Source organism: Bolinopsis microptera, chromosome 2 (genome assembly GCF_026151205.1).
Source record: "Bolinopsis microptera isolate Bmic1 chromosome 2, MBARI_Bmic_1.0, whole genome shotgun sequence".
Taxonomy (NCBI): Eukaryota; Metazoa; Ctenophora; class Tentaculata; order Lobata; family Bolinopsidae; genus Bolinopsis; species Bolinopsis microptera.
This window is the reverse complement of record NC_087073.1, coordinates 13,900,331-13,926,136: the sequence shown is the minus strand read 5'-3', so window position 1 is coordinate 13,926,136 and position 25,806 is coordinate 13,900,331. Positions and strand designations below refer to the sequence as shown.

Below are 25,806 nucleotides of genomic sequence, written 5' to 3'. Positions count from 1 at the left end.
ATAATGATTTCACTAAATTCGCAGACGAGCCTAAATGCAAATTAGTCGAAGATAAGCATTTCTTTGAATCACTGTCTTGGTTAAACAACGTTATACTTATAGTTATATTCAATTAACTGCTAACAAAATGATGTAGTCACAAAAATTACCAAAAATCATACACTGACCTTTCTTCAATTCAATTTGAAAAATATATAATTAAAGCAAACTGTCTCAGCTGAATCATTAAAACACGTGTACATCACAAATAGCTGTCCTAGTGGGAATGAAAGTGGAAATCATCATATGATCAGGTGATGATGATATAAATATGCTGACGATTACAGAGAATCCGCAATACAGTTGACGATGGATGTGATGATTGTTTTGTCTTGGAATGAGTCATCCTCCAAAGACTGTACAAGATCTGGCAAATTCTCCGGATCTAGGATGTGAGGACAGAAGAGGCGAACTGTCTGGTCTTTCTCGGCTAGGTACCGCAGTTGAGACAGTATTATACCTGCAGTAGAGACAGTATTATACCAGTTCACGGGAAGGTGATAGTTAACGGGTATTTTCTTTACTTGTAGTTGTATCTTAATAGCTCGCATATAGGGAGACCTATTTTCCTATTTTCTGCTCTGCTCGTTGAAGAAAATTTTGGTCTAAATTTAGCGATTTAAATAATATCTTTCCAAACCATATATAAATATGCGGAAATTATAGTTTGATACTTGCTAATATTATAGGAAGTATGGCTTTCAGGTTCGTAACCATGGTAACATGGTATCTGGCGAGGTTCCAATCGAAGATTCGAGAGGAGAATCAGTAAAAAATATCTAACGAGTCTGATTTTTACTCTACCCTACACTCTTATACTTTAATACTATTACCGTCTACCGACTGGACTACTTGTTTAATACCAGGCGACTCCCTAGGACCGAATTTTTTTGGAATTTTATGTCAAACCACAGTTACCCCACCATACTATAAACATGATAAATATGACACTAACAATGTAACACGAAAAGAGACACACCCCGCACTTACTGAGCTGTTTGCAGGATAAGTTGTGGTTACTGTGCATTTCTTCCAACAAATCTGGGGAGAAGTGTCAGAGATCAGAATCAAATTTGAAATAGGGGCAGAACAACATAAACTATGTGTCACAGAAAGGGAGAGGTGGGAAACTTCGGGAAATGTGCGAAGTGGATCATGAATACTGAATAGGCAATGTCTCACTCTCAGCTTTGAGTTTGAGCTGGCCTCATTATTTAAACGTTGTTCGTATTAAGTGGATTGCCCAATAGTTTCCAACAGAAAGGATATAATATCTGGTTGTGATGCGACTTAAAACAAGAGCTTGTACAGAATTAGAAACCTCTCCTGTGATCAGGTACATTTGATGCGTGAAGCTTGTGAAGGTAGTTCATCAGGTCCTTTTCTGGCATGCACTCTGTGGAGAGAGATAGTGTAGAAAATTTAAATATTTGCGTGACATCCAAACTCTGAATATTATGATCATCTTATGTTAAGTCATCGAAGAGTTCTGCCCGAAGGCACTATCACGCGTTTGGACATTATTCGAGAAAATAAATAAAAAATAAAATAAATTTACAATTCACATATATTAGTACATAATATTTCGAATAAAGAATTGGAAAAATCAGTTAAGTTTGAGTCTGGTAGGAATTTGTTTACTTGACAGGCTATTTAAATTATGACTACCTTTTCTCGGGCGAACTATTTCCACTTTAGTTGGAGTTTCTGATATTTTCCTTATCTCGTTCATAGAGTCCATCAGCTCATGGATAAGCTCCCCTTCTCCATCTAATTTCTCTTTCAGATCTAGAACATGAACAAACTCATAACATGAACAATCAACATTTCATAACACGATTGAATGAATATAAGTTTCGGGGGTAAGAAATCTCTTCTAAAATGAATCTAAAATCTAAATAATAGCATCCATGGGCAATGGGCATGGGTCGTCATGACAACATTAAGTTACCCACACTTTATCCTCTGTTGAGTCACTAGAAGCTCTTCTTCACCGTAACAGTTTGAGAAATGTTGATTAACAGATTTCTCAAATTCCACGTTATAGTCATTAATATTGTCACCATGGTGATAGTCATTATCACCCTGGTGATCTTGAGGTTGACTCTCATGAGAGACGTAGCCGCTAGATGTGGTTGCTAAAGACAACAATGATGATTCCTGTTCTACAATACTCTTTGCTGTAAGGTCTATCTTGGGAAGGACCGGGCACGCCATCCTATAAACACTAATAGTTAACACTATAAACAGATAATAAGGCCATCCTATAAACACTAATAGTTAACACTATAAACAGATAATAAGGACATCCTATAAACACTAATAGTTAACACTATAAACAGATAATAAGGACATCCTATAAACACTAATAGTTAACTTTATAAACAGATTTAAATAAGGCCATCCTATAAACACTAATAGTTAACTTTATAAACATACCAGAAAACCCGTGGTCACAGGGAGGACGCTAATAGTATTTTTTGTTAGTAAGTTTAAATCGCGTCAAAAAATATCCTACACAACCGAAGATACAGCCCATTAAAATATTGCTCGTACTAAACACAGCGTAATATCAACAAAACCGATCAAAATGCAGTTTTAACAATCATTGCACGTGCACGTGCGTGTAATAATCCTCGTTACCATGGTTGCTACGCAACTTCCTATTTCTCGTCTGATTTGCACGTGGGCGGTCGTACAGACAGACAACAAAAACAATTCTCTGAATTATATAAACAGACTAGAAAACCCGTGGTCACAGGGAGGAAGCTTAAATAGTATTTTTTGTTAGTAAGTTTAAATCGCGTCAAAATATCCTACACAACCGAAGATACAGCCGATTAAAATGTTGCTCGCACTAAACACAACGTAATATCAACAAAACCGATAAAAATGCCGTTTTAACAATCTTTGCACGTGCACGTGCGTGTAACAACCCTCGTGTAACAAAGTTACCATGGTTACTTTGCAACCTTTTGCTTTTTGCCGAATTTGCACGTGGGCGGTCGTACAGACAAAAAGAATCTTTTGAATTATAGTAGAGACTAGAAAGCCCGTGGTAACAGGGACGAAGCTAGTAGTATTCTTTGAAATAAAGTTTTAATCGCATCAAAAAATATCCATCTCAACCGAAGATACAGCTGATTTAAATATAAAACACTTTAAACACAACGTAATTACCACAAAACCGATCAAAATGACGTTAAAGCAATCTTTGCACGTGCATGACGTGTGCATTAAAACACCGTTGCTATGGAACCTTTTGGTTGTTACCTAAATTCCTATTTCTCGTTTGATTTGCACGTGGGCGGTCGTACAGAAATAATTCTTTGAATTATAATAGAGATAATGAGAATCTCCATTCAATTTAAACAGAGCGAAGACCCTCATTTCGTCCTCTGAACATCCTAAAAACATTAATAGGTAACACTATATTTACTTAATGAACATATGATTAGAAAATTACTGAGCATATAATTCAGACATGTAGTTATTTAATATATATCGTTAGACAATTTATGCCGTCCCAATGTAAAGAAATGAAACGAATAATATCTCAACAATTGAATGGTAAATTCTAACAGAAAATATATAAAACAAAACATTCGCTTCTTATTCCTTAATATCATGAGTATTTACAATAACTATCAAGACCTTGCTCAAGTGTAGTGTGGTTCATGGTATCGCCGAATAAGGGATCGTTCACATATCGCGTTAGCTCCAAGCGGAGGGGGTTAGAAAATGTGAAAATACTTACAACGCGTATATCATTTCTACACTATATTGCAAACTTGGTAATGGGGGTGTCTTATTCTGAAAAATCCTGCCAGCAATAGCAGCAAATCTGGGGAAACTTGGTGGACATTGACTATTTTCACACAATTTGAGTATGTTGACTTCAACATTATGTTGCAGCTCATTGTGGTTAATCTCAATGTTGGAGTGATGTTTTTCTGGTGCACAAAACACTGCAGTACGGTCATGTTGAATAATTGTGGTTAATGGGTCATCTATGTGGCCACTATGGTGGTTAAAATACCAGTTTTAGGGTTAACCACCATTTTGAGATATGATATTATGAACTGAGTAGTCATTATATTGAGATCATATCATGGTGCAACTATCACAAAAGTTTTCAAACCTCATTGGGGGCATTTTGTGGTCCTAATGGTGGTTAAATTGAAGATGAACGGTGAGCTATAAATATTGCTCTGATTATAGATGTATAGTGTTGGTTGTTCATTTGTGTATGGATGATAATTTTTTATCACAAATGTGCAATTTAATAGTATGGTTGATTTGAGGTGGTTAATATTCGTAAAAAGTGCTAAAAAGATGGTTAAAATGTCAAAATTTATTGTTAACCACCAATCAAAACATTATTAATGATTTTAGTCAACATTTTATGGTCAACAAAGGACATTTGAAGGGTCTTGATAAAATTTATCAAGAAATGTTGTCATAAAAGTGGTTAAAAGGGCTATATTACTTGCTAGGCTGTTGAACAAGGCATCTATTAAAGTGAAAATTAACCACAATATGAACTTCAGATAATGGTTTGCTATCCAAATGAGTGTATATTTGTTTGCAAATGCATAATTGACCCCAAGTTCATGCATTCCGATCAATGTGCAGCTAAGGTGGTTAAAATGTCTCGAAAATACCCTATATTTGCGCTAATTAACCATTTTTAGAGCACATATTAGCTTTGTAAAGCTATAGCTGGCCATGCTACATTATCTAGATATAACTACCTGCTCATTTATATGACCAGAAACATTGCTGAGTCCTATGTTGCGTCCATCATGGTTAATAAAGGTCTAAAATTGACCAAAATCAGTGTTTTTGGTCGTTTTAACCACCATACGGCCACACATTTTGTTGCATTATCTTTAAAATCACTTATTATCCTCCAGCTATCTCTCATAATCAAATATCAAAACAAAATAAGGCACAAAAAGTTCGGAGGTTGCTGAATAATGGTTAATTTGTGATGGCTTCTGTTGACCGAAAGTCCAAAATAAACATGTTTTAACCACATTATGGCCACATGTAAGGTTTTGTGGTATTGGGACCATAGCCAAAAGTTTTGGGCACCTGGATGGTGTCTTCTGCTTTTGGAATTATGGTGATAACTCAATGCTGTGCCATTCCAAGTGGTTAAGTACGCGCTAGCGCGCGCACGCGTACAAACATGGTTTTTTTGATATACCACAGTTGGTGGTTAACTGTTCTACATCAAACCTTCACTAAAAGTATTGGGCACCATAGTGGTGACATAATATATAAAGAATTTAAGCCTAGACTAAATATGTTGGCCTACAGATGGTTAAGTACGCGCTAGCGCGCGCGCACGCGTACACTATAACATAAACAAATAAACCACTCCACAGACCACATTTATTAATTTTTTTAATTTCCTTCTTCAACTATGTGTCAATGAACCATTTTTGTTCAATAATGACCATCAATATTAACTGTAGTACTTATATCTTCACTGTAGTAAGGGTTTGGGTGTTAGAGGTATAAAAAATGTCCACTAACAAATCAGTCATTTTTCGACTACTTAACCACCTAACTCAGCACCAAAATGTTCTGAGATTTTTTTCGTTGCACTATCATGAAGCTATGACATTTTTGGACCTATGTAAATAATCAGATTACTAAAATTCATAATCTTTGATTTTTAAGGGGGGTTAAATGCTTCAAATTGGTGTATTTCAAAGTTTCCCCAGATTTGCTGCTATTGCTGCTGCTGACTTTATCTGTGAGTCTGTGAACAATCCCTAACAGTAAACAGTCCCTAGCAGTCCACACTCCTTACTCTACAGGCTTAGAATTATAATATCAGTTCAATCATCATTCCATTAGTTACCTGCTTTAAACGCAGTTAAAGCTACAAGATCAAGAGTTTAGAGATGTTGTATGAGCTGGAAAGTAGAACCTCTACTGTGGTGGATAATCATCTGTCACCTCAAACTTATAGTAAACAATCAATAACATGACCATCATAGTGTAGTATAGTACTACTATTATCATTTAAAAATTCATCAACAATCCTTTTAAAATATATTATGTGGAACGGATATCTAATTACTCTTAATTAGTTAATCAAAATATAGCATAGCAATATGTCAATCGTTCTCTTTAAAGTCTACACAAGAATTTCCTGAAAATTGTCTACAGCATTTTGAACATAGACTACCCTCAGGCTAGGTAGGGGCACCGATGTTAGAAAATGGAGAAGAACACACATTTGTGAAATTCTCGACCTGAAGTTCCACCACTTTCTGACGCCAGCACCCCTAGTTACCAAAGCTACCCCTGAATCCTGGTTCTCATAAGAACAAGGGACGACTTTAACCATCTCATTTGATCTCACATTTGTTTGTTTGTTCTCTGACCTTGTTCATCAGTGCTCTCACCATGAACTTCTTCCTTGCTAAAGTCCTAACGTTCTGAGGGAAATGAAAGTGATAATATTAACAAACCCACAACAGTTCCCTTTGTAATATGTAATTGCAATTAGTGATAGATTAAGTGTCAAGATGGCCTCATATCGTTACCAGGGATAAAACACTTCCTCAGTAAACAGCTACTCTATCAAGATTGACGTACCCTTAAGAAAACTTGAATGTTTATGACGTCATTTCTCAGAGCCTCAGCTAAGTAGTAGATAGCGTCATCCAGAGCACTCTCCTCAGCGAACAAGTTCAAATACCTGCGGAGTAACGAACTCTTAGACGGGTCATTAAAACATGAGTAACGAGCTCTTAGACGGGTCATTAAAACCTGAGTAACGAGCTCTTAGACGGGTCATTAAAACCTGAGTAACGAGCTCTTAGACGGGTCATTAAAACATGGGTAAAGAGCTCTTAGACGGGTCATTAAAACAAAGAGTAACAAGCTCTTAGGCGGGTCATTAAAACATGAGTAACGAGCTCTTAGACGGGTCATTAAAACAAAGAGTAACAAGCTCTTAGGCGGGTCATTAAAACATGGGTAACGAGCTCTTAGGCGGGTCATTAAAACATGAGTAACGAGCTCTTAGACGGGTCATTAAAACTTGAGTAACGAGCTCTTAGACGGGTCATTAAAACATGGGTAACGAGCTCTTAGACGGGTCATTAAAACATGGGTAACGAGCTCTTAGAAGATGAAAATACTGACTGTTTGAAAAGAGCCTCTTTCGGTTCGATCTGTTGGTCCACTTGGTTTTCCTCAGAATCTCGTTCGTGTTGTGACAAGAAGTCTCTCAGTTCTCCGTCCTTCGTTTTAAATAGTTCTATTGTCTCCCCTATCTTCAGCTGGTTATAATAGAACGTTAGAACTTCATGTGGTCCTCCCCACCCCCCCCCCCAACTGACTCGTCTCCGCTATGTGGTCCCCCCCCCCGCTTAAAATACTTCCGAATAATAACATGATCCAGTGTAAAAGGCAATACAGTAAAATTTAGACTTTACCTTTTCATCATCAATTCTGGTCAGAACGTCGCCAATTTGCTCTTTTCCGGCCACAAGTTCCTGCTCTTGTTGATGTAAAGCGTTCATCTCCGCCTAGGAAATATACTGTGGTGTTACCCGGTATCCGTGGTGTTACCCGGTAATCGTGGTGTTAGCTAAGCACAGTGTTGCACAAGATGATATACTGAAACTCAATGCGTGGGAGAAGGAATGGCTCCTAAGATTCAATGTGAAGGATGGCAAGTGTAAGGTACTACATATTGGGCGTAACAATCCAATGCATGAGTACTTCATGAATGGGGAATGCCTCCCCCAAGTGAAGTCAGAAAAGGATCTTGGAGTTCTAACTACCAGAAACCTGGACTGGAGTGACCATATAGATAAGTCCGTGAAAAAAGCAAAGTCTGTTATAGGCTGGATCAAACGAAGCTTGATCTGCCGTAACAAATTTGTTATGCTAAATGTCTACCGAACTCTAGTTCGACCTCACATCGAATACGCTGTGCAAGTGTGGAATCTACCAGCAGAGCACGGAAACTGGAGGACTATTAAGAAGATAGAAGATGTTCAGAGAGAATTTACACGAATAATCGACGGGATTGGTATCCTACCATACGATGAGAGACTGAGAATCCTCCAGTTAACAACACTACTGGAGCGCCGTATGAGGGGTGATCTTATTGAAACCTTTAAAATAACGACGGGTAAAGTGGACTATGGACAAGATCTTTTCAGGATATCACGTAGCGGTACCAAGATCCTAAAAGATAAAAGAGGAAATCAGGTCCTCAGTAACCGGGTTGCCAATTACTGGAACAAAGTACCAAGTTCGGTTAAAGAAGCCAGTTCAGTAGACGCATTCAAAGCTCGACTTCAATGTTATAAAAATGAACTGATAGCGAGTGGAGCATCGTCAAAGGGTCACTTCTGGGATCTCAGCGAAACCTTGATGTCAAAAATAAATACATGTGAGCATGATTCATATGCATATTTCATGTCCAATAACCCATTGATTGCTAAATACCGAGGAATCAATGTATCTTGATTGTTAAATTCAGAACTACATGTTAACGTCCTTAAAATAATTAATCATTACATGTTCCGGATAGGAACATTTTTCTTTTTGAAAATATTGTGCGAACTGCAATAGCGTAGAGTGCAGTTGGGTTTCAAGTTTTGTCGAGATGGCTATGTGGCCATAATCCTATTATTATTATTACCCGGTAACCGTGGTGTTACCCGGTAACCGTGGTGTTACCCGGTAACCGTGGTGTTACCCGGTAACCGTGGTGTTACCCGTTAACCGTGGTGTTACCCGGTAACCGTGGTGTTACCCGGTAACCGTGGTGTTACCCGGTAACCGTGGTGTTACCCGGTAACCGTGGTGTTACCCGGTAACCGTGGTGTTACCCGGTAACCGTGGTGTTACCCGGTAACCGTGGTGTTACCCGGTAACCGTGGTGTTACCCGGTAACCGTGGTGTTACCCGGTAACCGTGGTGTTACCCGGTAACAGTGGTGTTACCCGCTAACCGTGGTGTTATCCGGTCACCGTGGTGTTAATTGCATATTTTACAGCAAATCTCTACCTAAATATTCTACAACAGTAGTGTTACAAAGTACCTCATATCTGTCCGAGAATATCTTGTATCTCTGTTTAAGGTCGTGTTCTATCTTAGACACCATGCTATTTTTGATGATCTCCTGTGTGTCCTCCCTTTGTAGAGTCTTCTGACTGAAACCACTGCCAACTCCGCTGAAATATAACACATATTCAATATTTATACATATCTTCTGACTGAAACCACTGCCCACTCCGCTGAAATATAACACATATTCAATATTTATACATATCTTCTGACTGAAACCACTGCCCACTCCGCTGAAATATAACACATATTCAATATTTATACATATCTTCTGACTGAAACCACTGCCCACTCCGCTGAAATATAACACATATTCAATATTTATACATATCTTCTGACTGAAACCACTGCCCACTCCGCTGAAATATAACACATATTCAATATTTATACATATCTTCTGACTGAAACCACTGCCCACTCCGCTGAAATATAACACATATTCAATATTTATACATATTTTCTCACTCCAGCTGCTGCCTGGTAGTATTGTTGCCTTATTGCAGATATTTTGGTCTTGTGTAAATATAATTGTTCGATACATTTATGTTAAATTTATTTGAATATCGAAATAATATAAAGATATACATTTTTTTCAGATCCTCTTGACCACACATTCCATTGTAGAGTTGATATACTATAATATGTAGTATACAATTATACAATATACTATATAATATAATGTTACACAACAATATGTATCCACTGAATAATACAGGGTGTACTCAAGAGATATCTAACACTACACGGCTCATGTAACACAACACTATATACACTAGACACACTGTACACAATATACATGGTACTATACACACTCTGCAGAGTATACACTATATACACTAGATACTATATATACACTAGACACTGTACACACTTTACATGGTATACACACTATGCAGAGTATACACTACTTACTACATTAAAACACCCTACATGATTGACAGGTGTAAGGTGATATGTCCTGGAGACACTAAATATATTGATGAATACCGGCCACGTTGCAGGGGAGGCCTGTTGTGTTGTGTGTCCTGTACACGTCATCACAGACTGTTATTAGTTTGATATAACAGCTCTGCAATAACATTACCACACACACTCCAACCTTTTGTGTAGTGTTGTGTGTTCCACACCCCACACGCTTAGCCTGTTTGTACTGACCGACACAGTTTGTTTCTTGTTTATGGGAATACGTCTTGTAGGGTTTCTGGTTTCATTTGGTAGTTTCATTAGTGCCAGTTTATTGTATTTATTTTGGAGGTATTTCATGTCTTGTCCTTGATCCTCAATCCAGCATATTCACTTATATTCCACCGCTTTTCGCGTAATACTGTAATATTAGATAATATACTAATGCTTGTAAATGGAGAATTTAATTTACTCAACTGGTAATCCCCACCCGTATCAAGTAAAGTGATTCCTTTTAGTTCCCTGCATTACTGGACAGTGTTACATGTTCTATTTTAGGTTTCTACTAGCAGTCAATTAGCGTAAGATTTGTCCGAACTATCGAACAAATCTTTAAGTTACGAACTTTAAGTTACGAACTTTTTATTAGCTTCAGTATTTGATATTGCTAAGTAACCAACTTCTATTAGCTTCAGTATTTGATATTGCTAAGTAACCAACATTTTATTAGCTCCAGTATTTGATATTGCTAAGTAACCAACTTTTTATTAGCTTCAGTATGTGATATTGCTAAGTAACCAACATTTTATTAGCTCCAGTATTTGATATTGCTAAGTAACCAACATTTTATTAGCTCCAGTATTTGATATTGCTAGTAACCAACATTTTATTACCTCCAGTATTTGATATTGCTAAGTAACCAACATTTTATTAGCTCCAGTATTTGATATTGCTAGTAACCAACATTTTATTAGCTCCAGTATTTGATATTGCTAAGTTACCAAATTTTTATTAGCTCCAGTATTTGATATTGCTAAGTAACCAACATATTAGCTCCAGTATTTGATATGCGATGTATGTGGCGATGCCGGACGAGGACCAAGTTTATGATGATAACAACCTTACTCTCTCTCTTGATTTTACTACACTGGTACAATAGTTCTATTAACCTGTCTCCCACCACCAAGCCTAGAAACAGTGTAACTACTCAGTCTGCTAAACTACACACTGAGAAGCAAACACATGACCTGATACATGACAATCATGTTGTCCATTTTACAGACTTGTTAGCTGACTTACAAGAGTTTGGGCCAGATAAGGAGGTCACAGATCCAAGAGTAAATGGGTTATCAGGCCAGGAAGTTACTTACCACACAGAGACTAATCAGGGTGTTACTCAGGGTGTTGTTACTCAGGGTGTTACTCAGGGTGTTACATATAAACCTGAGTCCAATAAAGGTGTTACTCAGAGTGTCGTTAAACCTGAGACTATAAAACAGGATTCTGTGAGTTGGCTCTATGATGCTCCTAATATTAAAATATACCCATCTGTCACAGAGGACATATTACCGGAATATTTTGACCCCGATATTGATCAGGTATCTCAGTTTGAGCGTTATCACAACAGAACGCAAGCTATTATTGATAAGAGACTTGAAACTCTCGAAAAGAGCTGTGCAGGGATCAGAAGATACGTGAAGCACGAGCAAGATTTCATCTTTTACTTCCCGGAACTGAGGATGGGTTGGTGCCCGGTGTTCAAAGCGGCGAGTACTAACTGGAAACAGTTCTTTTGTAAAATATACCTTCCAGATGTGTACGATGAATGGCGGATTAAGACTGATCAGGATCCTTACTGTCCGTTGGGAGAACTAATGACGGATTACTCAGTTAGAAACCTAGAAATTAAATTGAAGCAGCAGAGTAAAACTCAACCAGAGTTTGATGGGTTGGGAGCACTGAGTGATCTGAGGAGTGGGTTAGCAGATTCAGTAAAGTTCCTAACAGTACGCCACCCTTACGAGAGATTAGTCAGCATGTACACTAACAAGTTTAAGGATTGTGTCAGCCGTATGTACTCAAATCCAGACGGGGTCATGGTCAAAATATTTCAGCTGCACAGAAAAACTGAACAGAAGTTTTCTCCCGAGGAGAAAGCAAGACTGATAGAAGAGGCGCGGAGTGAGTGTTTAAAACCTCTAGATGAGAGACAGATAGATAAAGATAACCCTTATATGAACCCTATGGGAGCTACCTTTAAAGAGGTTATGCAGTTGATCATATCTAACTTTATGAATGGGGTGTGGCCAGACTTTCACTGGATTCAAGTAACCAAGTCATGTGATGTCTGTTCTAAGAAGTATCAAGTTATAGAAAAGTTCGAAACGTTGGAGCGGGATCATTATTTCCTGCTGAAGACTCTAGGAGAGGAAGCGCGGTATCCAGACATAGCAGGTTCCCATGGTAACCCTAGTGTCAAGGGACGCAACCCTCACGAACTCGTTTTTCACTACTTCTCACAGTTAGATGAGAATATGTTGTGGGACCTACAAGCTGTGTATAAGGACGACTTTAATGCTTTTGGTTACAATCCACATTTTAGATTGAGGAAGAATCCCTACCATAGAGTATAATGTATAATACTGTATGTAGGATTATTAGCAGATGTAAATAACATTCTCCGTCCCTCACAGATAAAATTTTATTTATTATTATTCAGAGAATTATTCAAGGTATTGCAATTTACAGTTTCCTTTTCTCAGTTAACATGTGAATTGTGTAAGTAGCCGTCTACTACTAAATAAGATGAAATATTTAACAACTGTAATAAAGTATTTACCCAGTTGGCGGAGGAGGAGGAGGAGGAGGTTGTTGCTGCTGTTGCTCTGAAAATAGGTGTTATCAAAAAGAAATTTGTGAAAAACTCTGATATAAATTCGGCGATTTTCGGTTACTTTAGCCGGTGTTAGAGGCAGTGCGTGAACATGTTGCAAATTATTCACTAACCAATACGTTACCATGACAACAAATATCAGCCAGCCACAGTTCACTTAATTGACTGTCTACAGAAACGCTATTCATAACTTACGGTCGGCCGACTCAGTGGTTACCACGGTTACCGCCCCCGTTAATGCACTCTTTACCTTACCAGCGGTTCTACCCAGCCCTGAGTTATCAGTTATAGTCACAATAGTGTCAAATTTTCTCTTATTATTAGTTGGTGTCGTTAAAGAGAAGTGGTGTGTACTCACGGTTAGCCACGTTCCAGCCAATATTAGGAGTGCTGGTGGGTTGGTTATAGCCCGGATACTGGTTTGGATTGTACCCGGCACTGGGGGGTTGCTGAGAGTAGGTGGGTTTGGGACGGGGCGGGGCCGCCGCACTGCGGGCGAAGAGGGGCGGGGAGGAACTGAACTCCATACACAGGATGTTTACAAGACTGATCAGATCGTAGCCCTGAGAGGGAACACTCTGTTAGGATCAGGGAGTATTGGGGGACTGCTGTTTTAGAATATTCTCCAAGTTATAACGAGTTAGGGAACATGAAAGTCGATTCTTAACAGTGTGAGCAATAATTTATCAGGGGAGTGGGGACACATCATCATAATTGGAAGCCGATAAACCCAAAATACCGAACATACCTGTCTTGCTTTCCATTCGTGTAGATAAGGCAGATACACCCTCCCATTACTGTCCACTATTTTACTAGGTTTTATCTGCATTTCTCTAGTAGGTGTCACTAGAACTATTGGTGCCTGATTGGGATAGTCATTGTGGATCCAAATGTTGACGGGGATGTTGTACGTGTTTCCTTTGTAAGGCATGGGGATGGTACCAGAAAGGCAGATCATCTTGAACTCTTGCCCGTTGTCGTACACTGAAAGAAAAACGTGATTTAAGAGCGGAATGCCGATACAAAATATGCGATATTTTGTTTTCTTATTTTAGAAAGTTCTTATCACATTGACTTCTGAGATCATGTTTTTACGCGCACGCACCTCGCGTCTTTTAGGAGGATGATCGACTTTTATTGTGATGCTCAATTGTCGCTGCGCGTTACGTTTACAGTATAGCTTTGCCACTTTACTGGCAAAACGTTGCTTTCGGGGAGCCAGTACGTGAATTCATCATTCGATAAGCATTAGGTAAACAAGAATAAGGGCGATATTGAAATCCGATTACCAGCTCAAATCAAAGTACGAGAATTCGAATACCTTCACTTTTGGAATCAAAGTAGAAGATCTTTTTAAAACCATAGAACAATGATATATATAATAATCATTAACCAGAATTAACTAAGTGGGCGAATGGGTAAGAGCCGTGGAAAAGCAGTTAATTCCTTTCCCATTTTTGATTAATGAAGTAAGGCTTACCATACTTAGAAACTTTAGGATTGAGCTCCCTGAATTGAGAAACACAACTATTCAGATGTTGAGCTGTAACCTGCGGCTGCTGTGCCTGCAAATTTATATTGTTAGCATAACTTTAATTATCTTCGCGTAGCTAGAACAAAAGTAGATGTTTTAAGACTCTCAGGAAACTTAGATAAAATTCTCCTAAAACTTAAACTTCCTGATATAATTTGGGGTTGATGGACAGTAAAATAAGCAGAAGTGATCCCTAAACATATATTATAACACCGACAATTCAATATAATATGTGTACTCACTCGCATATTTGATTAAAGCGAGCATAGGGGGAGGGGACTTTTTAGACAATAACTACGTGTGAAGTGGCTTAAAAAGGGTAGGGGGTTTAAAATGTCAAAATATGGCTAATGTAATAATATGTAAAATGAAAGAGTAAAACATCGACTTACAGGGAGCTCGGCTACAGCTTGGCTAACTGCTGCCTGCTTGTCAGCCATACTAATGTGACAATGTAATGTTAGTTCATCCATAATGATAATAAAATATTTTAGCAAAACTTAACTTTCTTTCTTGTCAACGGTAATAACCTGACAGTGATGATGCAATGCATTATAGGTGGATACTTACTAAGCACATAAAATGACGTTTTTGATATATAATTTGGCTATGGTTATATTTATACATACTCTGTTGATGTAATCAACTTTATCAGTACTCGCCATCTTCAGGCTAAAATTGGTACAAATGTTAGTATACAATTGATGTATATCTGTATTCAGTGTGTGTAATTTTAATTTAGCATTTAACTAGTGTAGAACCATTTATAATTGTATACTAACATTTGTACCAATTTTAGCCTGAAGATGGCGTTGACGCCGAAAATTTTCCTACATTCTTAACTTCCTGTTTCGTTTGTCCTTGTCTCCTCCAACCGGATATTATCCAACTATCAGTATTTCAATCATGAGACTAATAAACAGCGAACTACTCCATCATTTGTTATCAGTACTCACCATAATTATAAAGAATGAATATTTTATAAGAGGTTGTATTTTAGCAAACCTTTGAGGTACTCAGTCATTGGAGAATTGGTTACGGTTTACCGTACATTTGGATTTCGCTCAAATACTATTAAATTATCTACAGCCAAGTTCTGTAAAAAAACAGTACTAAAAAGTTTAGCACAACTGGTATAAAGATAACAAAGCAATGCTGATTACCAAAAATCGTTATTCGTATAAATTTGACAAAATTGAATAAAAAGCAACCCTTGGTTATCAATAAAAATAACATGCTTCGCAATCATAGTTGGAAAACAGTATACAAAATAATTCACAAGAATAAGTGGAATTTGTATGTTTTTATATAGTTTGGAAATAGATCACAATAATTACAATTTATCATTGTAGCAGCTGGTAAATGGTCCCTAGCTCAAAACCCTAGAACACCAAATAAATATAATTGATCACCCAAATCTAGCAGATACATATAAAATTCGCAGTATTTTTGTAAGTACAATCCTTTAAATACTTGGGCGATCCTCAATTTAAAGCAAAACATCAGTTTTAAAAGACTTCCAATGACCGTCAATGTAACATTGATCTGTTGACATAAACTCTGTTTCGCTTATCTAGATTAGTCTGTTTCCACTCATAAACCTTTCTAGGCATCCTGATAAACTTCCAAAGTGATTTGTCTATCACAACGAACAGCAGCATAGTTGTAATGCACAATATTGTTATAATTACAGAGGCTTTTATTACATAAGTATTTCTTATATCATAGCTGCATTCACACTGCTTTGCCATGCATGTATCCATCCAGGCTCCATCAACTACGTTTTCACAGTTGCATTCTTCAAAATCTATTCCAGTCTTGATGATTATCTCTCTAGCTATATCCGTCTTGCAGACACATTTGCACCTTACATCACTTGCCCACACTACTGAGAAAGGTAGGATGCAAAGGAGAATAACATACCATGTCATATTCACTGGGATAATATTGGAGTTTAAGTAAAACTTATTTAATGATTTAATAGCAATTAAGGGGGGACGGGGGCTCATCCTGATTTTTTTGAAAAAAATTTGGTCACAGGCCCTTGTTTGTTTTTCAACAGCTATCTCTAAATCAAGTTTCTCAGAACATCTTAAACAAACTCATTCAATTTTAACTCAACAACTTTTCCCATTTAAAACTGTAATTAGACATGGGGGGGGGGGGGGGGGGGGGGGGGCAAAATCAATCACAAACGAAAAAAAATATTTATATATTATATATAAGACTGGCTCATCACTGTGTGCGTGTAATTGTTCAACGGTTTTTAACACGCTATACACAGTACAAGTACACGGAATCTGTAAATCTGTATGTACCCATGTCTTAGTTTGGGTTTGTAGCCAAAGAGTGGTCCTTTAATGCAGAGGTTATCCCACCATTTCCTCATTTCTTCTAGTTTTCCCCCGGCAGCAGAGTCATCAGCATACCAGATCTGAGTCACCTTTTTCTCAATGTTTCCTGCATCAATCAATGGTATTGTACCACAGGCAATAGGCATAAAATCCCATGGCAGGTGGAAAGACTCGGGGAGCGGGGCTGGCTATATCATCGCAACTGACAACAATAACACCACCCTTGAAGAAAGATCATTCAAGCTCCCTGATTATTGCACTGTTTACCAAACAGAGCTCACCGCCATCATTGAAGCTTGCAAATATCTCTCACACATATCATCATATGGTCTGACAGTCTATCAGGCAACTTGGTCGTTTAGCTCCGGACAGTCTATGCAACGTCTATGCAACGTCCATGCAACAACAAAAGAACCGTCTATGCAACGTCTATGCAACGTCCCTGCACAATGAACACTCTATGCACACTCCCTGCACGGTCAGTCTATGCAACGTCTATGCAACGTCTATGCAACGTCTATGCAACGTCTATGCAACGTCCCTGCACAGTACCATATGAACACCGGCTACTAGCCGGCTACTAGCCGGCTACTAGCCGGCTACTAGCCACTTTTGTAATAACAGCTCCTCAACTTCACATTACCAACCGGCTTCTAACCGGCACTTGAAAAGTGGTCACTAGCCGGCTACTAACCGGCTACTAGCCGGCTAGTGACCACAAAGTGGCTACTAACCGGCTACTAAGCGGTCACTAGCCGGCTATTAGCCGAGCTCTAAAGCAGACCTACTAGTAGCCGGTTCCAAACCGGCTACTAGCCGGCACTTAGAAAGCGGTCACTAGCCGGCTACTAACCGGCTACTAACCGGCTAGTAACCACCAAGTGGCTACTAACCGGCTACTAACCGGTCACTAGCCGGCTCTTAAGCGGACCTACTAGAGCCGGCTAGTGACCGGTTAGTAGCCGGTTAGTAGCCACTTGGTGGTTACTAGCCGGTTAGTAGCCGGTTAGTAGCCGGCTAGTGACCGCTTTTCAAGTGCCGGCTAGTAGCCGGTTTAGAACCGGCTACTAATAGGTCTGCTTTAGAGCTCGGCTAATAGCCGGCTAGTGACCGGTTAGTAGCCGGTTAGTAGCCACTTGGTGGTCACTAGCCGGCTAGTAGCCGGTTAGTAGCCGGCTAGTGACCACTTTTCAAGTGCCGGTTAGTAGCCGGTTGTTAATGTGAAGTTGAGGAGCTGTTATTACAAAAGTGGCTACTAGCCGGCTAGTAGCCGGCTAGTAGCCGGTGTTCATATGGTACTGTGCAGGGACGTTGCATAGACGTTGCATAGACGTTGCATAGACTGACCGTGCAGGGAGTGTGCATAGAGTGTTCATTGTGCAGGGACGTTGCATAGACGTTGCATAGACGGTTCTTTTGTTGTTGCACGGACGTTGCATAGACGTTGCATAGACTGTCCGGAGCTAAACGACCAACTTCCCAGTCTATCATCTATACAAGCTATCTCTGCGCTTTAAACGCGGAGTAAAACTACAAGAGACTGTTACGTCTCTCTTAATGCACTCGGATCCAACAACACGCTAGAGATACAATGGATTGCAGCACACATCGGATTGTGGGGGAACGAAAAAGCAGATGAGCTGGCCAAGCTTGGAACAATCAGTGAAGTTTCCAATTCCACAATCCTACATCAAACGTCAAATCAACAGCAAAGTCAACAGACTAAATCAGGAAACTTGGTTAACTGATGGTCCCAACTCCCAGACACAACAAACTGACACTCGGCCACAAGCACGCCAACATCATCAAAAACACTACACACAGACAAGATTACAGAACTGCAGTTCACCTCATCACAGGTCACTGCGGCCTAAACAAACACTCATATGCTGTCTTGTCTCTTACTACTCAAGTCCAAACCCAGCTTGCAATTAAGCGCAGCCTCTCTTATAAAAATAAAAACCTTGTGTGGTCCCTTCTTCGTTGAAAAGATGCTCATCTCCTCCCGCAATGAACAGTTTAGCAGGCAATCTGTAGGTGTTCATAATGTATATATGGACACGTTCATTTGAGTTTGAGGATATTGGTAAATATAAGTGACCCTATTAAAAGGCACAGTGTAGTTGACTTTGTCACACTATGAAATTACACAAACCCTTGATGATTAGGATAATCGTCTCATCCTCTAGGCTAACTTTGTCACATAACGATATCTTAATCAGGTGATAAGATATCGCTTAAATACGGCCGGCACGGAAATGGTTACATTGTCACACTATAAACATGTGACAGAGTAAATATGGACCCCTTGCTGCCGTTTTTGACCAAAATTTTGAGTGTCCAGTTGATTGGATGGGTACATATGACCATTACCTACATATTTGACGACTTTTTTCGTTAGATGGTGCACTCAGGTTTACTGTGTCACACATTTAAGAAAATATGTGAAGAATGTTTAGGGAACCCTGATAAGCAATGCTGAGTAGTGTAGGTTTATTTAATTGCCTGGAAGTGCTAGGAATTGTTATTATATCATATAGTCGCAAGGAATTAAAACACAGAAGGCACAGACAAGTTTACTTTGTCACATAATCTTGATGATATCTGAACATGTGTGAAATTGAACAAATAATGATATACCAGCTTAAACCCTTTGTATTACGTACTATGGATCAAACAACACTGCTAGTACCATGCACCAGTCACATAAATCATTATCGGGTGGTAATATGTTAACAGTGTCACAATTAAACTACCGCAACATGGTCAAAAATAGGGTAATTTCGTCACAAAAAAATTATTATAACTCTGTCAGCTCCTTGCTGGCAAAATAACTAGTTTAGCGAAATTTTTTTGATGATAAAGTTACATAGTATTCTAATAGAGGTATAGTTCTTCAAAATAGGGGCAAGACATGTTTACTTTGTCACATCAGTTATTATAAGAGTTAGGTAATCGTCATCAGATTAACCGATCTTTTTTGTAGTTTGGATTGATTTATTTAGGTAATAAGGCAGCATATGCTAATTTTTACACACTATCTTGAAATTTTTGGGCAGGAAAAGTTAATTTTGTCACATTTTTAGTGACCTTGACAAATTTAACCTAAAATTGTTAAACTTGAGCTCTGATGTTCTGGACAATATTCTACCAATGCAATCGTTTCTGAAAGAATGTTGAATTCTAATACAGTTATAGATAAATAGATCTTCAAAATAGGGGCAAGACATGTTTACTTTGTCACATCAGTTATTATTAGAGTTAGGTAATCGTCATCACATTAACATATATTCTTTTGTAGTTTGGATTGATTTATTTAGGTAATAAAGCAGCCTATGCTAATTTTTACACACTATATTGAAATTGTTGGGGCAGGAAAAGTTAATTTTGTCACATTTTTAGTGACTTAGACAAATTTAACCTAAAATTGCTAAACTTGAGCTCTGATGTTCTGGACAATATTCTACCAATCGTTTCTGAAAGAGTATTGAATTCTAATAGAGTAATAGAGTTATAGATCTTCAAAATAGGGGCAAGACATGTTTACTTTGTCACATCAGTTATTATTACAGTTAGGTAATCGTCATCACATTAACATATATTTTTTGTAGTTTGGATTGATTTATTTAGGTAATAAGGCAGCATATGCTAATTTTTACACACTATCTTGAAATTTTTGGGCAGGAAAAGTTAATTTTGTCACATTTTTAGTGACTTTGACAAATTTAACCTAAAATTGTTAAACTTGAGCTCTGATGTTCTGGACAATATTCTACCAATTTTTCTGAAAGAATGTTGAATTCTAATAAAGTTATAGAATATATAGATCTTCAAAATAGGGGCAAGACATGTTTACTTTGTCACATCAGTTATTATAAGAGTTATTAAAGGAGACTATTTCATTATATAATCATTGTTTTTAACCTATTTGCGATTTCGTATAATTTTTTGTGACAATGTAAACATCAACTGATCTTAACTTGCATCAACTACATTGTCATCATGTAAAGTTTTCCCGCCTTTCAAACCAAAATCAGATATAAATAATTCGCCCAAAATTTTAAATTCCATATATTGTGACAGAATTAACCTCATTTCCCAATAACCAAGTGCCTGTATTAGCTAACTTTTCAAAGCAACATATTTAAGGGCTATGATTGGTACTCCGTACTTGGTAGATCAACCATCAAATAATGAGTAAAAAGGGTTTTGAGGACACATCACAGTAGAATAGAGGTATGGTATTCTGAGTGTGACAAAGTTACCTAAATATTGCCTTGTAACCGTTCAATCCGTGCCCTTTAACCAATGTTGTATCATAATTGTTAGATTGACCTAATCTACTATGTTTCAGGCCAAGGAATGGTAATTAGACAACTGCAGTTAATTAAGTCACACAAAATGTGACATTTGATACATTTAAGTGCCTAACAACAATAGATTTTCTTTCTGAGCAGTGCATATGGGAGTATGGGTTATGTGGCTAATGTTCAGAACTTCTGAACGTGCTAGGTTAATAGATGTCAAAATTAAGCCACTATCGTCAAAAACGCTATTATTTTTATTTACCAATATCCTCAAACTCAAATGAACGTGTCCATATAGCAACTTCTGGACATACAATGTACATGTTGTTAAGAGCTGCCTCTCGGTTGTTGCAAGCAAGTTGAATGCATTCTCTGCATCCACTAAGATGATGGCTTCAGTTTCAGGGTCTTCAAAGCAGTCCCTTGCAGCGTGGACTGCTGCTTCCTCTCCTCTCTGAAGACCAGCACAAACTTGAATAGAAGCAGTGGCTTCAACCAGATCTTTTTGTAGGAGGGTCATCACTGTCTTCCCTATTATCCTTTGTAAGACTTCTCCTATGCCAACAGGCCTGACTCCAGGCTTTTTAACCAAGGGAACAAGTCGACATGCTGTTAATGATGTCAACAGCGTTGGATCCAGATTCCTGACACATAGAAGGCCCTGCAGCACCCTGTACTCTCTTTGCTGATTGCCTTATCAATTCACTATCATTACTGTCAAAAATAACCGGCTCTACCCTCCTCATTGGTCCACTAAGACAGCTTCCCTTTGATGCAGGTGATGCTTTGGGATGCTTCTCTTTCAGCACTTGAATCACATCTGGAGTGGGCTCAAGAACCCCAGTGGCATTTTCACCAATCCAATGCATTGCTGCACTGACTTTACCTTTCATCATGAGTCGAGTGAAAACTCTCTCAACATGGCCATGTTCATGTTTCCCCTTTACCATTCTCATCTGAATCTCCTGTCCTTCTCGCAGCAGCTCTTCAAGCTTACCTGCCTGCCACAAAACAAGTATTCTCTTCAACACTTCAGTGTGTTCCTTTGCTTTTGACCTCTTTGAGGGTTTCTGCAAACTCAAACCTTAAACCGGCCAAGCACAACGATATGTTATTGCCACGATTGGGTGGATTGATTCCCAGAATATTTATCAGCACGCGGCACTAATAATATGAAGTTCATTATCGAATTTTAGATATGCCATGGATCGTTTAACACATATATAAAAAGGTTATTAGAGAATAATTAATGTTTGGTTGTTGGTATAAATCGATATTAATCAATTATTTAAAATAGTATTTGTGTTTAATGAGGTCTGATCGTCATCTTCGTACAGCGTTCGATGTCTGTGTGAAGGTAAAATGGTGATATCCTCTGGATCAGGCAGAGGTCGAGTGTTATCGGGATTATTTCTGTAGTAGTGGAACATCAGTAATAGTCCCATTACCTTAGTATTGATGTTCCACTACTACAGTATTTGTGTTTGTTATTATTAACTATTGAGTTACGTTCGATTTAAATATTAACTACAATACAAATTTCACAAAACAAAACGACGGGGACACAGAAAGGAGAAGGACAACACATCACACGGACGGAAACTGCTGCTGAGTTGACGAGTATCTGATTATATTAATTACAGATTGGACAAGTTTCAGAAAGTATCCTCAAATCCTTAATTACTTGAGAGCAAAGAAACAGTTTTATTTGTTTCTTCTGGGTCTGTATTTTGATTTGGCTTAGCAAGACCCCTAGATTTGGTTTCTTATATTTGTGATTTGCTTTATTTAATTATTATAGATTTGCTCTACCCGGTGCCTTCACATCTGCAGTATAGTAACGTAGCTGTTCTGTAGCATAGAACAAAGAGGGAGTATCCTGGACCCCGAAATCCACCACTTTTCTGTACTTTCAGAGGTACCAATATGGCAGGAAACCAGGGCTCATGCTGCCGCTGAGCTAAAGCAGTAGAGGGGATGGCGGCTTCTCTAGGATCTAACACGTCCTGAAGCAGACCAACACTATGTCCCAACGCACTGGTGTTGGGATGTCTGCCCCCGGTGCCTGTCCGGGTCAATAAAGCAGTCAAGCATCATGCATGTTATGTTGAGCATTCTCAACCAACAAATGTGGGAACTCCCACGAAAGACCAAAACAGATCTAAAGAGACAGTTAACAACATTGGAAAATAGACTTCAATTTGTTTATATAATTTATAAAGTGTATATTATTGCCCACGTTAAGGGGTCTGTTAATAATTTATTAAATTATTAGCTATTTTAGATTTAATAATAATAATGTTCTGTAGCAAAGGACTTGTACATGGTGAAACAAGCACGTCACTTGACGGATGTTACTCGTCTAAATTTCTTCGAAGTAGCGCGCGCCGCTTTCTTCTCGATGGCAAGAGCTACGAAGTAGCGCGCGCCGGGCCAGATCATTAACAATGGTCAAGCACGTCACATGGTTAGATTATAAATTACAGTTATAAATTACATCAATGACAGTGAGCCGATCGTACGGATTGTAGGATAGTTTTAAGCACTCATTTCGGGCAGCAAAAGATTCTTGAATGGTAAAACAAAATTTTTGAAACAAATGCATATTGAGTAACCTTCCCTCTATCCAATTTTAACAAAAATTGGTACTAGCTAATAGTACCAATTACTGATAAACTTTGTATCAAGTCGTGACCCTCATTGTTGTTTCACTAAGTGGAAACTCGTTTCACTAGTATCGTGGCTACGATACAGTCGTGCACTCGTGCGCGGCAGGTCTACAATTGCTCTAACCAGAGCCCTCTCGCTTGCAGTAGCGCGCGACCGCCGAAACAAGCGCGTCACGCAGTACGCGTAGACACATGGCTATGTGAAGGTCTACAACGTATGACAAGATAGACTTACAGTGAAACTTTCAATAAATGTTGAGGCATATCCAATCATCAAATATTATGTTACAACCCAAAGTTGTAGCGCGATGCACTACTGGGTCGCGCCGCGCATCAAATAATTCTTCTCGCAACCACACGTATGCAGATCCAAGATCGGCGAGATGCGAAGGATTGACATCGTGAATCAAAACTCAAAGCAACGTCTTTTGCCCCATTTTCATAACTAAATCAACTTCAATATTTATATTGTCCATGAAGTTTTTGGATTACTGGGCCGCGCTCAGCCTGTCATTCCGCCAAATCTTTATTTTTAATATTGAACATAATAGCCTGGGGTCCTCAGGTAAGTTTTTGGACAGTTTTTTTAAACCAAAAATCAAAGCTAAGCTATAACGAAATAATACTAAATTACGCGAAATAATGATAAATTACGCGTTTTTACATTTACTGATTACTGAAGCTCCAAAATGGAAAACATAAAAGCCGCGCATCATTAAATATGGCACTTAGGCGAAACTCACTGATCATTTCAAAAAAGATGATGATTAATCACTTAACAGTACCACTTTGTAGCGCGGCGCAATGTTGCTCTATAACCAGAGCCCTTTCGCTTGCAGTAGCGCGCGACCACCGAAGGCGGCACAGGATTCTACTTATAGGTTTATAACCTACCAGGACGCGCGCCGAGTTGGACTCGTCGACGGTCCTGATATATGTGATATGGAACAAATATTTTACGAGTATCACCCGTTAAGATCCGACTTCTGAAAAAAGCGCGTCACGTAGTACGCGTGCACATGGCTATGTGAAATAGGGGCAGTTTGCGCGGCTCCCCCTGTATCGTCAGAACGATAAAGTGACCAAAGTTAAACGACCGTGGGGGTCGCAACGTGATACAAAAATTACCGAGGCTGATGTTTTATAAAATTAAAAGTTATAGGCATTTTAAGCCATGCCCTTACCTATAATTATATAGGGACCCAGGCTTAGAGTTGTTGTTATTAGGGGGTGCGAGATAAATGTAAACTTGCTCGGATTTAAAAAAATTTTTTACCAATGTTTTCTAGAGACTGTGAGAATTTTCACAATACCAAATTTGTTATACCTTTTTGGAAAGATCAGTGAGTTTCGCCTAGGTGCCATATTTGATGGTGCGCGGCTTTTGGAGCGAAAGTATCTGTAAAAGTCGCGTAATTTGACCAAATACGTTGATTTTTGTCGTATTATTCGGATATATCTTCGGTTCACTTGAATGAGTGATGAGATCATTCTGAAAATCGGCGACGACCTTCCAATAGGGCTTTCACAACTGTCCGAAAAATTTGGTGGATATCGGAGTTGATATAGTGATCAAAATGGGGCAAAATACGCTGATTTTAGCTGTAACATAATGTTTGATAGTTGGATATGCTTTAAATTTTTCGGACACTGTCCTCGTAAGTCTATGAGTAAGCTTACCAGTTTTTGTTGCAATTGGAGGTCGGGAAGGATACTCAATATCTATTTGTTTGAAAAAAATTGTGCTGGCCGAAATTAGCGCTATAGAACCATCCTACAGTCGGCACGCGCGGCTCACTGTCGATGGCGCACTACCTATTGTTATTTATAAACACTAGCAGAATGACAAGCTGAGTGTTACTGGGCCGCGCTCAGCCTGTCATTCCGCCAAATCTTTATTCTTGCCAAATCTTTATCTTGTTAATGAACATAATAGCCTGGGGTCCTCAGGTAAGCTGAGTGCCGCCGGCAGTAAGCTATGCCAAGGACTGTCAAT

General features: G+C 38.6%; 3 protein-coding genes across 3 annotated transcripts; 1 reads left to right on the top strand and 2 right to left on the bottom strand.

Annotated features, from left to right (window-relative positions):
• Window positions 1-195: 195 nt before the first annotated feature.
• Window positions 196-2,253, bottom strand: LOC134811474 (uncharacterized). The gene is made up of 6 exons (XM_063818316.1): window positions 2,109-2,253; window positions 1,995-2,057; window positions 1,708-1,827; window positions 1,361-1,435; window positions 1,030-1,080; window positions 196-499 (listed from the first exon to the last, which is right to left on the bottom strand). The coding sequence occupies exons 3-6, from the start codon at window positions 1,778-1,780 to the stop codon at window positions 321-323; spliced, it is 378 nt and encodes a 125-aa protein (XP_063674386.1). The 5' UTR covers window positions 1,781-1,827; window positions 1,995-2,057; window positions 2,109-2,253; the 3' UTR covers window positions 196-320.
• A 3,796-nt stretch (window positions 2,254-6,049) lies between these two features.
• Window positions 6,050-14,934, bottom strand: LOC134811361 (tumor susceptibility gene 101 protein-like). The gene is made up of 10 exons (XM_063818153.1): window positions 14,873-14,934; window positions 14,427-14,511; window positions 13,695-13,930; window positions 13,305-13,509; window positions 12,893-12,938; window positions 9,125-9,257; window positions 7,503-7,595; window positions 7,210-7,346; window positions 6,658-6,760; window positions 6,050-6,497 (listed from the first exon to the last, which is right to left on the bottom strand). Exons 1-10 carry the CDS (start codon window positions 14,918-14,920, stop codon window positions 6,408-6,410), a joined length of 1,176 nt encoding a protein of 391 aa, XP_063674223.1. The 5' UTR covers window positions 14,921-14,934; the 3' UTR covers window positions 6,050-6,407.
• LOC134811360 (carbohydrate sulfotransferase 9-like) lies at window positions 11,106-12,791 on the top strand. Its single transcript, XM_063818152.1, has one exon. It carries the CDS (start codon window positions 11,121-11,123, stop codon window positions 12,684-12,686), a length of 1,566 nt encoding a protein of 521 aa, XP_063674222.1. The 5' UTR covers window positions 11,106-11,120; the 3' UTR covers window positions 12,687-12,791.
• Window positions 14,935-25,806: the final 10,872 nt, after the last annotated feature.